General features: G+C 52.0%; 5 protein-coding genes and 2 non-coding genes across 7 annotated transcripts; 6 read left to right on the top strand and 1 right to left on the bottom strand.

Moving 5' to 3' along the window:
- Nucleotides 1-160: 160 nt before the first annotated feature.
- Nucleotides 161-5,380, top strand: nte1 (lysophospholipase). The gene is made up of 2 exons (XM_071040413.1): nt 161-927; nt 1,006-5,380. The coding sequence occupies exons 1-2, from the start codon at nt 560-562 to the stop codon at nt 5,225-5,227; spliced, it is 4,590 nt and encodes a 1,529-aa protein (XP_070898160.1). The 5' UTR covers nt 161-559; the 3' UTR covers nt 5,228-5,380.
- Nucleotides 5,381-5,475: 95 nt separating this feature from the next.
- BJX68DRAFT_t100 lies at nt 5,476-5,549 on the bottom strand. Its single transcript has one exon. It is a non-coding gene; the product is annotated as a tRNA-Ile (tRNA).
- Nucleotides 5,550-5,714: 165 nt separating this feature from the next.
- Nucleotides 5,715-5,788, top strand: BJX68DRAFT_t106. The gene has a single exon. It is a non-coding gene; the product is annotated as a tRNA-Ile (tRNA).
- A 394-nt stretch (nt 5,789-6,182) lies between these two features.
- Nucleotides 6,183-8,929, top strand: BJX68DRAFT_238751 (anoctamin family protein). The gene is made up of 5 exons (XM_071040412.1): nt 6,183-6,444; nt 6,494-6,650; nt 6,707-6,995; nt 7,047-7,478; nt 7,530-8,929. Exons 1-5 carry the CDS (start codon nt 6,363-6,365, stop codon nt 8,784-8,786), a joined length of 2,217 nt encoding a protein of 738 aa, XP_070898159.1. The 5' UTR covers nt 6,183-6,362; the 3' UTR covers nt 8,787-8,929.
- A 155-nt stretch (nt 8,930-9,084) lies between these two features.
- Nucleotides 9,085-10,589, top strand: BJX68DRAFT_103230 (putative cell wall organization protein/glutathione transferase (Gto3)). Its single transcript, XM_071035775.1, has 3 exons — nt 9,085-9,701; nt 9,753-10,217; nt 10,281-10,589. Exons 1-3 carry the CDS (start codon nt 9,303-9,305, stop codon nt 10,440-10,442), a joined length of 1,026 nt encoding a protein of 341 aa, XP_070898158.1. The 5' UTR covers nt 9,085-9,302; the 3' UTR covers nt 10,443-10,589.
- BJX68DRAFT_103231 (GNAT family N-acetyltransferase) lies at nt 10,590-11,973 on the top strand. The gene is made up of 2 exons (XM_071035776.1): nt 10,590-11,401; nt 11,483-11,973. Exons 1-2 carry the CDS (start codon nt 10,737-10,739, stop codon nt 11,514-11,516), a joined length of 699 nt encoding a protein of 232 aa, XP_070898157.1. The 5' UTR covers nt 10,590-10,736; the 3' UTR covers nt 11,517-11,973.
- Nucleotides 11,974-12,622: 649 nt separating this feature from the next.
- BJX68DRAFT_103280 (uncharacterized protein) lies at nt 12,623-14,017 on the top strand. Its single transcript, XM_071035777.1, has 3 exons — nt 12,623-12,667; nt 12,801-13,119; nt 13,178-14,017. Exons 2-3 carry the CDS (start codon nt 12,997-12,999, stop codon nt 13,661-13,663), a joined length of 609 nt encoding a protein of 202 aa, XP_070898156.1. The 5' UTR covers nt 12,623-12,667; nt 12,801-12,996; the 3' UTR covers nt 13,664-14,017.
- The last annotated feature ends 107 nt before the right edge of the window (nt 14,018-14,124 follow it).

Below are 14,124 nucleotides of genomic sequence, written 5' to 3'. Positions count from 1 at the left end.
CCAAACAGAAAATGTCATTCTATCTATCTTGAAATGACAAGTAATGCCAATATACCTGGTAAAAGAAAAGGAGGATAAATTTAGGGTGACGGCCTCTCAGCAAGAGTGGTTTGCTAAGCTAGAACAAAATCATGTGAGCGGCAGTCAGCCGTTGAGGAATCTACGGGAGATGGTCATCTCCTCTTGACTTTTCACCACCTTCAACTGTGCAACATCTTCATCGGAGTCGAAGCCGCGTGAAAGCGTGCGGAAGATATAGGCTGCCTTTGGCCTCGTTGGCTCGGCGATCTCACCCTGAACAATCCTCCTCGAGCTTCCCCTCACTGACGAATGTGAACCGCTTGCGCAGCAAAAGGCAGATCCACAGCCACCCAACGGGCCATACGCGGGCACGTTGCGGCTCGCTTCGAGGATGGTGTTGCTGCGCACTTGGCCTGCGAACCGTTGTTGCGTCCCTGGCAGGTCGGGTGAGACGCCCTGTGGCCTTGATTTTGCCTACCCTGCCAACTTTTAGCGTCATTCCCCATCCAAGCTCCAGCGCAAGGAACGGCCGCTCGTCATGGCCGACAGTGGAGCATCTGCTGCCATTCCCGAACCCCTAGACCTAGACTCTCTTGAAGCGTCACTTTCCTCTTCGTTCGCTTGCACCCCCTCAACCGCTGCATTCGCTCTCGAATCTTCTGCTTCCGCCATAACCGCCAGTGTCTCCGACTTCCCACGCTTCTCTCCTCATCTTCCCCCACCACTGTTACCCCCTCCGATTCCGACAACCATGGTGGGGTGGATTGGCTGGACGTTTTCCTTCGTCTTCCAGACAATTCCAAGTATTCTATACTGGATTATAACGTTCGCTACAATAACACTGCCCACATGGCTTTTCACACTCTTTTCTATGAGCCTGACGTTCACGATGAACTTCACGACATTGTAAGAATTCAACCCCTGTCCGGCAATACACTCTGGGTTACGTATGGCTTGCTAACGAATGACTGAATGGTCTTCTAGACTCTTAATCGTCCTAGCTGTGGTCTCGACCATCAGCTGGTTTATCCGCTACCGATTCATGAATATGTACAGCCGCCTTCCTCCCGAGCCGCAACGCAAGGAACCACAATTAGACTTGTTTCCAGATGTACAAGAAGGCGATTCGAAACCAGGCCTGGCCAATTACTTGGACGAGTTTCTCAGCGCGATCAAAGTTTTTGGATACCTGGAAAGACCCGTATTTCACGAGTTGACACGGACAATGCAAACGAGGAAGCTAATCGCGGGCGAGACGCTTCAACTTGAGGAGGAAAAAGGATTCTGTCTCGTTGTGGACGGTCTGGTACAGATTTTCGTGAAGTCAATGCGGGATGGCAAGAGCAGTTGGAACGGAGACGCTGTTGAGGATTCATCTGACGAGGACTATAACCCCCAAGATGGGAAACAGGGCTACCAGCTGCTTACAGAGGTCAAGAACGGTGCCTCTATGTCCTCCCTGTTCTCCATCCTATCCCTTTTCACCGAGGATATCAACTTGCGAAATAGCGAAGGCTCATACTTTGATACGCCAAGTGTTCAGCCAAGCCCCGCTCGAGTGGCCGAGTCATTTCCCGGTAGCCCCGGCGCCGTTCTGACCGGGACCCCTCCTGGCGCTGCTCGCGAAAATGGTGATGATGGCTCTAACACCAACGGTAATGGGGAGTTTCTTCCATCAGTTCCACCATTGAACCTCGGGGAGAGCAGCGTACCTTCGCAGACAGGCGACAGGCGTATCATGGCTGCCAAACGGTTACAAGGTAGCCGAAGGAAATCGGTCCATCCGGACATTGTGGCTCGAGCGACAGTAGACACCACAATTGCGATCATTCCAGCCAGCGCCTTTCGCCGTCTTACGAGGCTTTATCCCAGAGCTACCGCCCACATTGTGCAAGTTATTCTCACACGGCTACAGAGAGTGACGTTTGCAACAGCACACTCCTATCTAGGCCTGACAAATGATGTATTAGGCATTGAGAAACAGATGACCAAATTCACCACATATGACCTACCAAACGATATCCGCGGCGCCGCCCTAGATCGTCTCAAGGACAAATTCTTGAAAGAGAGGAACAGGCTAGGCTCCGAAGAAATCACGAGGGGAATCGCACTGCATAATCCTTATGCTGGTAGAAGACGTCGATCGAGCAGCTTCCTCAGGAAGGAGGCCGCCCTCCACGCAAAGATGGCGATGACGCAGCCGCCCATTTCACCCGGAGGCCGAGAAAAATCTCCAGGTGAGCGCGATTCGGCTGGAGTCAGCCCAGGAGACCTTCTCTCTACTATCCAGCTCTCTCGGTTCGGCCCTAAGCATGAACAATTCGCTTCTATCCCTCGGCTCCATTCGCCCCTCACTGAGAAAGAACGTTCTCCGATGCGCAGGGCATCTCTCCAGCGAAAAGACTCAGTTGACGAAGACAGCATATTCCGCGAGTCCATATTGGACTGCATAATGAACGGTATCGGTCTGACCGCCAGTTCTCACGATGAGCTCCGCAAAGGCAGGAATGGCTCTGGTGAATTGTCCCCAAAATTGGTTTCTTACGATTCTCGTCGCCAAAAAGCTGTTTTCTCCAACAACGCTTTCGGCTTCATTGATCCCTACGAAGGTTCCGGAGATGGGGAAACGGAGTCTATGATGTCCATGTCGGTCACAAGCGCCGGCGGCACGGCGCCTATCGTTAACTTGAGGGAGGAGCTTCGTAATGATATTGAGATCGTCTATTTCCCCAAGGGTTCAGTTCTTGTGGAGCAGGGAGAACGCCATCCGGGATTGTATTATGTGATAGATGGCTTCCTGGATGTTGGGGTTCCTATTAACGACAAGGCTGAAGATCTCGTTGGGACGTCAAGGCCCGTCCACTTGCAGTCCCAGGATGAGTCGTTCCCGACTCTAAAACGCACCCAGACGGCTACGTCTCGCCCTGCGACCCTTGGAGCTTCTGCTGGCGACCCGAAGCGCAAAAGGCAATCTCGAAAATCTCTTTACCTGATTAAACCAGGTGGAATCCAAGGTTATGTGGGTGCGATGGCCTCATATCGTTCCTATACCGACGTTGTCGCGAAGACAGATGTCTATGTGGGATTTTTACCCCGAGCATCTCTGGAAAGGCTGGCAGAACGATACCCTATAGCATTATTGACACTAGCGAAGCGACTGACCAGTCTACTACCGCGCTTGCTCCTCCACATTGATTTTGCTTTGGAGTGGGTGCAAGTGGGTGCTGGCCAAGTCGTTTACCACCAGGGCGATGAAAGCGATGCGATATACATAGTTCTAAATGGACGGTTGCGCTCCGTTCTCGAAAGCGCTGGAGGAAAAATGACAGTTGTTGGCGAGCATGGGCAAGGGGAGAGTGTTGGCGAGTTGGAGGTTATGACTGAGTCGACTCGGCCCAACACATTGCACGCAATACGTGATACCGAATTGGCCAAATTCCCCAGGTCCCTCTTCAACAGTCTTGCCCAGGAGCATACTGGGATTACAATCCAGGTATCAAAACTCATCGCGCAAAGGATGCGGGATTTGGTGGAGAACCCTATGCCTGAGCAAAGGGCTGAGCCTGGTAATACCAGCAGTGTCAAAACCGCAACGTCTACCCTTAACCTCCGCACCGTCGGTATTCTTCCAGTAACTGCAGGAGTCCCAGTTGTCGAATTCGGCCACCGGCTTTTGCATGCTCTTCAGCAGATTGGAGTTACCGACGGAGTGACGTCTCTAAACCAGGCGGCTATTTTGAATCATCTGGGGCGGCACGCTTTCAGCAGAATGGGAAAGCTCAAACTTTCTCAGTATCTCGCCGACTTGGAGGAGAAATACGGAATGGTCTTGTACATTGCCGACACAAATGTGAATTCGCCCTGGACCCAAACATGCATTTCGCAGGCCGATTGCATACTTCTGGTGGGCCTTGCAGAATCATCGCCCAGCGTCGGAGAGTACGAACGGTTCTTACTCGGCATGAAATCTACTGCAAGGAAAGAGCTCGTGCTGTTGCATGCGGACCGATATTGCGCTCCTGGACTCAGCCGCAAGTGGTTGAAGAATCGCGTTTGGATTAACGGAGGTCACCATCATATCCAAATGGGTTTCCGACTTACTGCCGAGCCATCACATCCTCAAGCAAAACGGCTTGGCACAGTATTGAAGCAAAGAGTGCAAATCCTTCAGGCCGAGATCCAGAAGTACACGTCTCGCAGAATCCGGCAGACACCACTCTACTCTTCGCAGACACCGTTCAAGGGTGATTTTCACCGTCTGGCACGTCGATTGTGCGGCAGGGCAGTCGGCCTCGTACTCGGCGGTGGTGGAGCTAGAGGAATTGCTCATGTTGGCGTTATCAAGGCCCTGGAAGAGGCTGGAATCCCTGTTGACATTGTCGGTGGAACATCGATCGGCGCCTTTATCGGCGCTCTCTATGCTCGAGATGCAGACGTTGTTCCCATGTATGGCCGTGCCAAGAAGTTTGCCGGTCGTATGGGAAGCATGTGGCGCTTCGCGCTGGACCTGACATATCCCTCTGTGTCATACACTACCGGCCACGAATTCAATCGCGGTATTTTCAAGACCTTTGGCGATAGCCAAATTGAAGATTTCTGGCTCGAGTTTTATTGCAATACGACCAACATTAGTCGGTCTCGAGCTGAGTACCATTCCTCTGGCTACGTCTGGCGGTATGTCCGTGCGTCGATGTCCCTGGCAGGTCTTATCCCTCCTATCTGCGACGAGGGCAGCATGTTACTCGATGGTGGTTACATCGACAACCTTACAGTAGCCCACATGAAGACACTGGGTGCAGACGTGATCTTCGCCATTGACGTTGGCTCTATCGATGATAACACTCCCCAAGGCTACGGCGATTCTCTCTCCGGTTTCTGGTCCGTCGTCAACCGCTGGAACCCATTCTCTTCGATACCGAACCCACCCACCCTGTCCGAAATCCAGGCACGACTAGCATACGTGTCATCCATCGACAACCTCGAACGGGCCAAGAACAGTCCCGGATGTCTCTACCTACGTCCTCCAATCGATCGCTACGGCACATTGGAGTTTGGCAAATTCGACGAAATCTACCAGGTTGGTTATGCTTACGGCAAAGAGTACTTGGAGAAACTCAAGAGCGAAGGGTCTCTGCCGCTTCCGGAAGAGACCGAGGAGAAGAAGAAACTTCAGCGTACGCTGGCGCCGCGCCGGGCCAGTATTTAGGTTGCTGTACTTTGTACTCGGGCGGCGTGTCATGATTGATGTTGGCATTCTATAGCGTTGTTTTACAGCTGATACTCCTAGATGATATCCCGTCATGTGAATGTAATCTAATTGACAGACCCTCATAGTCGTACCAGCTAGCAAGTATTCAATCGCGCCGCACGCAATGAGAGTGGCTTGCTTGTCATAAGTAAAAAAGTAAAAGGCAGCCAGCCAGCCCGATGGCTCCTTAAAAGAGCAAAAAGACGTGGTCCCAGAGGGGGTCGAACCCTCGACTTTGACGTTATTAGCATCACACTCTAACCAACTGAGTTATGGGACCGAGTTCGTTGAAAGCAGATTTTTAAATTTGCATTATGAGGCAGAACAGACATTGGCCGAAGATGAGGAAAAATTGGAGACTCCCACGTGCCCTCGGCTAAGCCGCACGTGATAGTATAATTGGTTTTGGAACATAAAGCACATTTTCCTTCGCCCAATCACAGCAGGTCCCATAACTCAGTTGGTTAGAGTGTGATGCTAATAACGTCAAAGTCGAGGGTTCGACCCCCTCTGGGACCACGTCTTTTTGCTCTTTTATGCGTCTCCTCTGTCATGCAATAAGCTTGGTTCTCTTTTTGTGGCGCAAGGGATGGGAAGCCGAGATGACCTCCTGCAGGAAGACGGCTGCTGCACTTTGTCTGGTACTGGCGCCATGATTTTCTAAATGATTATGGTTGCCGAACTTTTCGCCGCCTAATACTCTCAGCTCTGTATATATATATAGTCGCTAAGTGGGTGCTCTTTGAGACTTCGGCAACCATAATATCATCACTAAGCAAGAAGGACACATCGATATTTGCAGTGAAGAGTAAATGCATCATGTCCGTCTCTAACTTGTGAGATCATATCGCTGTTGTGCAACTAAATCGCAGATCTGATGATGCACAACTAGCGCTGATCGGTCGATGCCCGCCAAGGCCAGCCAACGGCCCAAGGAGCTGTCTCTTGCTCCCCAAACGTGATGACGACACCTCGTTCTCATCTTCACTTGATTTTTAACACCCCATCCCTCTCGACGAGGAGACTTGGGGAACTCTCCAGACCCTTTTTGCTCATCTATCCCGAGTACACTTTCCTCAGAACATTTGATTAAATGGCTTCCCATTCCGCCAAGAGCGGCGCCCACCAGAACTTTTATGCGGACTACGTCATTCAATATTGCTATGCCAATGCTGGTAAGCGTGACAGTGCTTTAAGCTCTGTGGGTAATGCTGACGAGATCAGATCCTTCACGGTCATCCGAGGAGCTTGAATTGCTCCTGAGGAAGCTCTGGGAGGTCGGATTGCAGGCGGAGGTGCGGCCAGGGGAGGATTCGAACCTGCTTGTGTTTGTCCGTGCCTCGCGGAAGAAGAGCTTGCAGCGGGCGATTTATCAGTCTCGGTAGGTACTGACTTAGACAAATTCTTAGAAGCAGTTTCTAAAGGTTCTCTTTCTAGTATCCGCGATTGGCTCCATGGCGTCCGCAGCTCTGAACCCGAGGACGAGTCCTCTGCCGAACCCCAGACGGAATCCGAACGATTGCGCATTATCAACCATATGATTACACTGCCACGCGAAGACGGTGGCGCTGGTATTACTCCGAAGCATGGACACTGGAAGAATGTGACTGCGGTCTTCCCGCTTCACGACGAGGAGAAGAATAAGGAGTACCTGACAGATTGGAGCAAGAAGACGTTCTTGTCGGAGGGTGACCTGGACCAGATACGAGATATGTTTGGAGAGAGTGTGCGTGGTTTGAAGTCTCGTTGACTTGGCTCTTCGCTAACTTTGATACAGGTTGGTTTTTATTTTGCGTTCCTCCAGTCCTATTTTAGGTTCCTGCTATTTCCCGCCGCGTTTGGGTTCTCGTGCTGGCTTCTGCTTGGGTCCTTCTCTACCATCTACACAATTGTCAACTGCCTTTGGGGAATTGTTTTTATCGAGTACTGGAAGCGACAGGAAGAGGATCTCAGTTGCCGATGGCAGACCAAGGGTGTTTCCGCTGTTCGCCATAAGCGGAAGCAATTCAAGCCGGAGCGGGAAGTTCAAGACAACATCACCGGTGAGATCAAAGGTGTATTTCCAGCGACAACTCGATTCAAACGGCAGCTTCTCCAAGTCCCGTTTGCTCTGGTTTCGACTGTAGCGCTCGGTGCTATTATCGCCACGTGTTTTGCGATTGAGATATTTATCTCCGAGATCTATACAGGCCCGCTCAAGTCGTATTTGGTGAGTTTATACTTGCAACTATCCACCAAGCTGGGCGTGCTAATGATTTAGGTTTTTATTCCGACCATCTTACTCTCTGCCCTGATCCCGACGATGAGTGGAGTGCTGGTCTCGGTCGCAACTCGGCTGAACGATTATGAAAATTACGAAACACAAACCGCATACGACACGGCTCTGACGCAGAAGATCTTCGTGATCAATTTCATAACCTCGTATCTTCCAATCTTCTTGACGGCCTTTGTCTATATCCCGTTTGCCAGCCTAATCGTCCCGTATCTCGACGTCTTCCATCTGACAGTTCGGCCTTTCGTCTCGAAGGAGGACGCCACTACTGCACGTGCCACCTTTGCTATCAATCCAGACCGGCTGCGAAAGCAAGTCATCTACTTCACCGTGACAGCTCAACTAGTTGGTTTCGCCATGGAGACGATTGTTCCCTATGCGAAGCAAAAGTTCGCTCGCCAATACAAAGAGTACAAGAAGAAGCGAAACGGACGAGTGAATTCAGGCCTCGAAAGTGATGACAATGACGTACCGAAAAGCTCGTATGATGACCACGAAGACGAGAAGAATTTCCTTACGCGAGTCCGCAAGGAGGCCGATCTGGATGACTATAATGTTACCGACGACCTTCGGGAGATGTGCATTCAGTTCGGGTATCTCGCTTTGTTTTCTCCCGTCTGGCCTTTGGTTCCCGTTTCTTTCCTGATCAACAACTGGGTCGAGCTCCGCTCTGATTTCTTCAAAATCATCGTCGAGTGCAAGAGACCTTCTCCCATTCGTGCGGACACCATTGGACCATGGCTCGATACTCTAGGATTCCTCTCATGGGTTGGAAGCATCACGAGCGCCGCCCTCGTCTACATGTTCAACACAAGCACAAACGGACCAAATGGCGAACCCTCGGCGATCAAGGGATGGGCGCTGCTGCTGACAATCTTCTTCTCAGAGCACCTCTACCTCATCATTCGCTACGTGGTACAAGCGATGATGGCCAAGTTTGAGCCCCACAACGTACGCCGTGAAAAGTCTGAACGATATATGATCCGCAAGCGGTACCTCGAGTCGACCCTCGGCGCGCGGAGCAGTGACGATGAGGAAGAGATCCCAGCCAAGGATGAATCCATGGAGATCTCTGATATCACGCGGAAGACGCTCGAAGATGATGCTCGTAATTGGTCCAGCCATGGTACGAATGCTGAGGAGCGTTTCTGGATGAGGCAAAAGGGCTGGAGGGAGGCTGCGAAGGTTGGATCTTCTATTATCAAGAGTCAGGCTGCGGACGCGGATAAGAAGAAGCAACAGTAGGTGAATGGGCAAGTCTGGATTGGAATTTCTACTAAGTCTTGTGGGAGAGGGTTGTATTGAGGATTGGGTGGTACAAGCTATCAATATCTGCATCTTTCGGAGTATATACTTATCGTATTCTTAATGCAGTATCTGTTTGGTTATCTTGGATTTGTGTAACTGATATTGCATGGTTTGCTTTTTAGTGTCTCGTCTAACACGCGGAAATGATTCCGCATTGGATGATGAATAGGCTATCGCAAGGGTATATAGAAGGGTGACATTTGGACAACCACAAAACAAGCTCAGGGATTCGAGATTAGAGATCACTTCCAATTAGCCTATAAGTGGGGCAAGCGCTGTCATTCTCTCGTCCCTTACATCAGCCTTCCTCCCCGCGCATACGTATATAGCCTACCCCTCCAGCCTCTGGACCTGCCTACTACACCTTATAGATACATACTCCCCCACTTCACCATCAGTCCAATTGACCACAAGACCCCAGAGTATAACCACCTACCTCCCCTAACCTTGAATATGTCCACACACCACAACCCGGGCACATCCGACGGCTGGCACGACCGCATCAACCCCTCGGACCCCTCAGCCCTCTACCCGCCTGAAAGCGGCCGGTACCACCTATACATCGGCCTCTTCTGCCCCTTCGCGCACCGCGCCAACTTCGTGCGCCACTTGAAGGGCCTGACCGAGGTAATCGACCTCAGTGTCGTGATGCCGTACCCAAAGGGCGACGACAAGGGGTGGCCCGGGTGGCGGTTCCCGAAATCAAACGACGAGTACCCGGGTGCGACGGTCGATAACCTCTTTGCCGAAGATTATTTGCACAAGGTGTATTTTCGGGCGGACCCGGGGTATAAGGGGCGGTATTCGGTTCCGGTGCTTTGGGATAGGGTGCAAGGGACGATTGTTAATAATGTATGTATCATCCCTTGCCGAGAGGAGCATGTATACTGACAAGATCCACAGGAAAGCCTCGAACTCCTCCGCTGGCTCCCATCGGCATTCAACGCACTCATCCCGCCCGAAAAAGCAGCCATAGACCTGTACCCATCGCACCTGCGCTCGAAAATCGACACGCTCAGCGCTTGGATCCTCCCGAACCTCTGCTCGGGCGTGTACAAAGCGGGCTTTGCTTCTTCGCAGGCAGAATACGACAAGAACGTGATCCCCGTCTTTGGGGCTCTGAACAAGCTTGAGAAGATTGTCGCAGCGAATGGAGGGCCGTTTATCCTCGGTTCTGAGATGACCGAGTTGGATGTCTGTGTTTATGCGACGCTTATCCGGTTTGACACGGTCTACGTTCAGCATTTCAAGTGTAATCTGGGCACAATCCGCCATGATTACCCCGTGCTGAACAATTGGTTGAAGGGCATGTATTGGGATGTCCCTGCTGCGAGGGAGACGACGGATTTTAGGCATATTAAGGAGAATGTGAGTCGACACCCATCGTATGTTTGGGCTATGTTAGTGGGTCTTGCTGACATTTTCTTGCAGTATACGAAGAGCCATTACGATATCAACCCCAAGGCCATTACGCCAATTGGACCGTTTCCGGATGTTGAGGAGGGTGTTGAGAGAGACTGGGCGAGGCTGAGGGTTGGTAGTGTACAGCATCCAGAGGTACTCGAGTTTGAGAGCACATTGGCTGGAATCTAGAGTCATAAGCTATAAGATGACCCGAATACTTATCACGGGGTTAGTACAGTAGTAGGTAACAACACGTATGCCGAGGTAATCATGATACCGCTCCTATGCAGGTACGCTCATTTTCCGAGTCTTATCTGCACTCGCAACTTCACTTTATGTCAGCATCCATCCCATCCTCTCTCTCATCACATCACATACGGAATATACATGACTCAGACATCCCCGAGTCATCTCACCTAAGCTCACCTAAGCCCACCTAAGCTCACATAACCGACAACTTGGCACGCTCAAGATTGGGAAGGAATGCACCCCACAATCCGCCCCGCGGTCCCCTCGGACCTTGCTCAAATCCGCTCCATCAACACACACTACATCCGCAACACGGTCCTCACCTTTGTGCAGCACCCGCCAGTCGCAGCGACGTATCGAGCCAAGTTCGAGGAGATTACGGGCCGTGGACTGCCGTATCTCGTTGCTGTTGATGCGAATTCGAGAGATGAGGATGGGAGTCGGGATGGGGCAAGGAATGATAGTGATCTCGTGCTCGGGTATGCGTACCTCGCGCCGTTTCGTGGAACCATGCTTTCTTACGCGTCTACGGTCGAGTTGACTCTTTACGTTCGGCCTGGGTACCAAAGTCAAGGGGTGGGTTCAGGGTTGTTGGATGCGCTGCTCGAGGCTGCGAGGGGGCTCAGGCACTTCGGGTTTGAGGTGACAGAGTCAGGCTCTGAAGAGACCCATATACCAGGAAGTAATACTCCTGGAGAAGAGAAGAAGCCAGAGGACAAGGTTTTTGCCGTAGATCCTGAAGACGGAGAGCCTGGAGCTCGGATTAGGAGCATCATCGCCATCATGGCAATCGATCCTGAGGGTCCAGACCACGGAGATGCTCTCCGAAGATGGTACGTCAGCCGGGGCTTTGTCGAGAGAGGGAGGATGAAGAAGGTTGGGTTCAAGAGGGGATTCTGGTGAGTTTCTTGACTTTCATGCACGGTGTTGTGCTTAGGAAGAGGGAGATATTTCTTAGGCAATCGCTGACAGATGAACAGGGTGGATACTGTTTATTTGCAGTATATGATGTAGATGGCGCGCAATCATGCCATATCTACATGAGGGAGTGGTTGAGATGGCAGCCTTGACTCCCCCGGTTGCTTGGCCTTGACTGCTTGTTTTGCTGGTTGCTGTTTCTGGCATTTATAGTGCCAAGACGGAAAATCATTTGTCAGCTCCCGTCGTCTATTAGTAGTACTTCCGTGTACGGTTAGCCTGCCAAGACATCAACAGCAGAGTCATGAAAACTGACCAGCAGAGCGACCTGGGACTGCTGCGATGGGGGTAAGATGGAGATAATGAGAGAATGAAGCTCATATAAACACCGGTATAGCTTTACTGTCCTAGTGGCCGCTAAATATAGAGTTGTTGCACAGTTGTCCTGTTGTGGTTGCGACCGGAGGAGGTGACTTCCCGATCCGGCGCCCCCACGTCAGGCGCGGTCACACACTCGCTGTTATTCGCCTCGCGTGCTTCCGCCTTTTCTCCCCCTCGGACCTCGCAGGCTCCAGTCCCTTTGCTCCTTCCCTCCTCTGCTTACGAGATCATCTCCCAAGCTAAACATCATCACTAATCAGCGAACGCATCACCCTCATTTCATAAGAACACAGTCAGCAGGCACCGCGACGAGCCCAGGACCAGTCGAACTTTGGACTTTGAATTCCACCTACAGGCCGCTGCTTACCTCAGCTTTCGCGTTTCTTTGCGTACTCCCCCATTCATTCCACCCTCTGCCCCTCTCGCGAGCCTCTGTCCCTATATCCGGGCTATAGCTTCCTGCTCGTCGTCTGTCTGCCTCGAATTGACCCGTCGTATCTCCTGTCGGGCGCGTCGATTGTCTCTGAATCGACATCTTCTCCATGCAGCCTGCACTAGCTCCAGCGCCGCATCCAAGCATGCAAACATCTGCTCAGGTAAGCAAGCCTTAGTTATCCCCTCGCGGTTTGTCATCAGATCGATCGGCCGGTCTCCAGCTCCAGCTGTCGCGCTGCTTGATCTCTTGCTCGTCGGAAGGGCGCTTCTTGCTATAAAGCTCGCGTCTCGCCGCAGCTGGCAGAGTCGCCGGCGCGAGATGACCTCATCCACGCGTCTCCTTCCGAGTCGCCTGCTCGCGGTCGCGTTGCTCACAAGTATCAAAACATGACGCTGACGATGATTTTTGGCTTAGGATCCTGCTGATCAAGGTAAGCAACATGCTCTTGCCAATGAACCCCGACCCCAGGGGCTCATCCTCGGTGGCGACTGGTGTCGCATAGCCTTTAGGCTTCCCGCGACGTACCGCGCTCACCCAAGCGACCTTCCTAACTGTTATGACTTGTTAACATGCTTGCTATGTATAGTGCTCCACGACTCGCTGCTCGCAGCGTCGGCGCACCAGCACTTGTCCCAGCACGCGCAGCACGCGCAACAAGCGCGCCCGCCGCAGCCGAACCCGCAACCTCACCATCTGCAACCCAATGCCACGAGTCCACGCGATCAAAACAACATCGACCCTGCGATTTCCGGCGCCGCCATGCTCCCACCTCCCCCTCAACCACCAACGCAAGCGGACCCGACTGGTCAAGACCAGTCGAAGACATATGGCAAACGACCGCTATCTACGTCGAAGCGTGCTGCCCAGAATCGTGCCGCTCAAGTACGTGACCTCCCCAGGCCGAGATACAGAGATACATGTCACTAACTAACTGGAGTAGAGAGCTTTCCGTCAACGAAAAGAGAGCTATATCCGCAAACTGGAGGAGCAGGTGAAGGAATTTGAGGTCATGTCGCAGGAGTTCAAAGCTTTGCAGGCTGAAAACTACCAACTACGCGAGTACATTATCAACCTTCAATCGCGGTTACTGGACTCGCAAGGTGAAGTCCCCGAGCTGCCGGGAAATATCGACCTGAGCCAGCCACGCGCCGAAATCTCTGTACCACAGCCTGCCTCTCGACCCGCGCCCCCGAACGCCCCGCAACAAGGTTCACCCCAGAGCCAGGTTTCGATTGCCAACGATGAAATGAACTCGTTGAACCGCATAGCGGAAGCCGGGCTAGGAATGCGCAAACACCCCAACGAGGAAGCCTTCCTTGCCAACAACTTCCAAGCTCGCCGCGGGCGCGGTGAGGATGGCCAGCCTGACCACTCTGAGGCCACGAAGACGGAACCACCGACCCACGGGCTACCGATGGTTCAATGAGCCGAACCTGTGTTGTATGCATTGACGCCTGTTTCTATTACCCTGTGTGCGAGCCTTTTGCTCGCAACTTTTTCTACCAGCGTCGCTCGATATTACCATTATCTGTTTTCTTCTGATCCACGGTGTACGGCGCAATTGTTAGGTTTCCATTCTGGCCTTGAAGGTGTTCTGCGGTGTCTGGCAGGTCTGAGGCTTCGATTCCATTGGGACAAAAGCTACTCTGTCCTGGGTCGTTTATACTACATAATGCGAACGCAATGTTTAGATTCTATGGATTGTTCAGTATCTCTCGGGTGAGAGTTGCCTAGAAGTTTTCAAGAATGTACTTTGTAGCCTCATTCGGTCTGGTTGGTGGATGCAGTTGTTTGCTTTGTTTACCCCACCACTGACTTTCAACTGACGCCCCACCTCGGCGCATACCTTCAGCCTTCGAGTCAACCTGGAAGCTTGTGCCTTTCACC

This window comes from Aspergillus pseudodeflectus (genome assembly GCF_044049435.1).
Source record: "Aspergillus pseudodeflectus strain CBS 756.74 chromosome Unknown BJX68scaffold_26, whole genome shotgun sequence".
Taxonomy (NCBI): domain Eukaryota; kingdom Fungi; phylum Ascomycota; class Eurotiomycetes; order Eurotiales; family Aspergillaceae; genus Aspergillus; species Aspergillus pseudodeflectus.
Note: the sequence above shows the minus strand (reverse complement) of the source record. Positions and strands in the feature narration are given on the sequence as shown.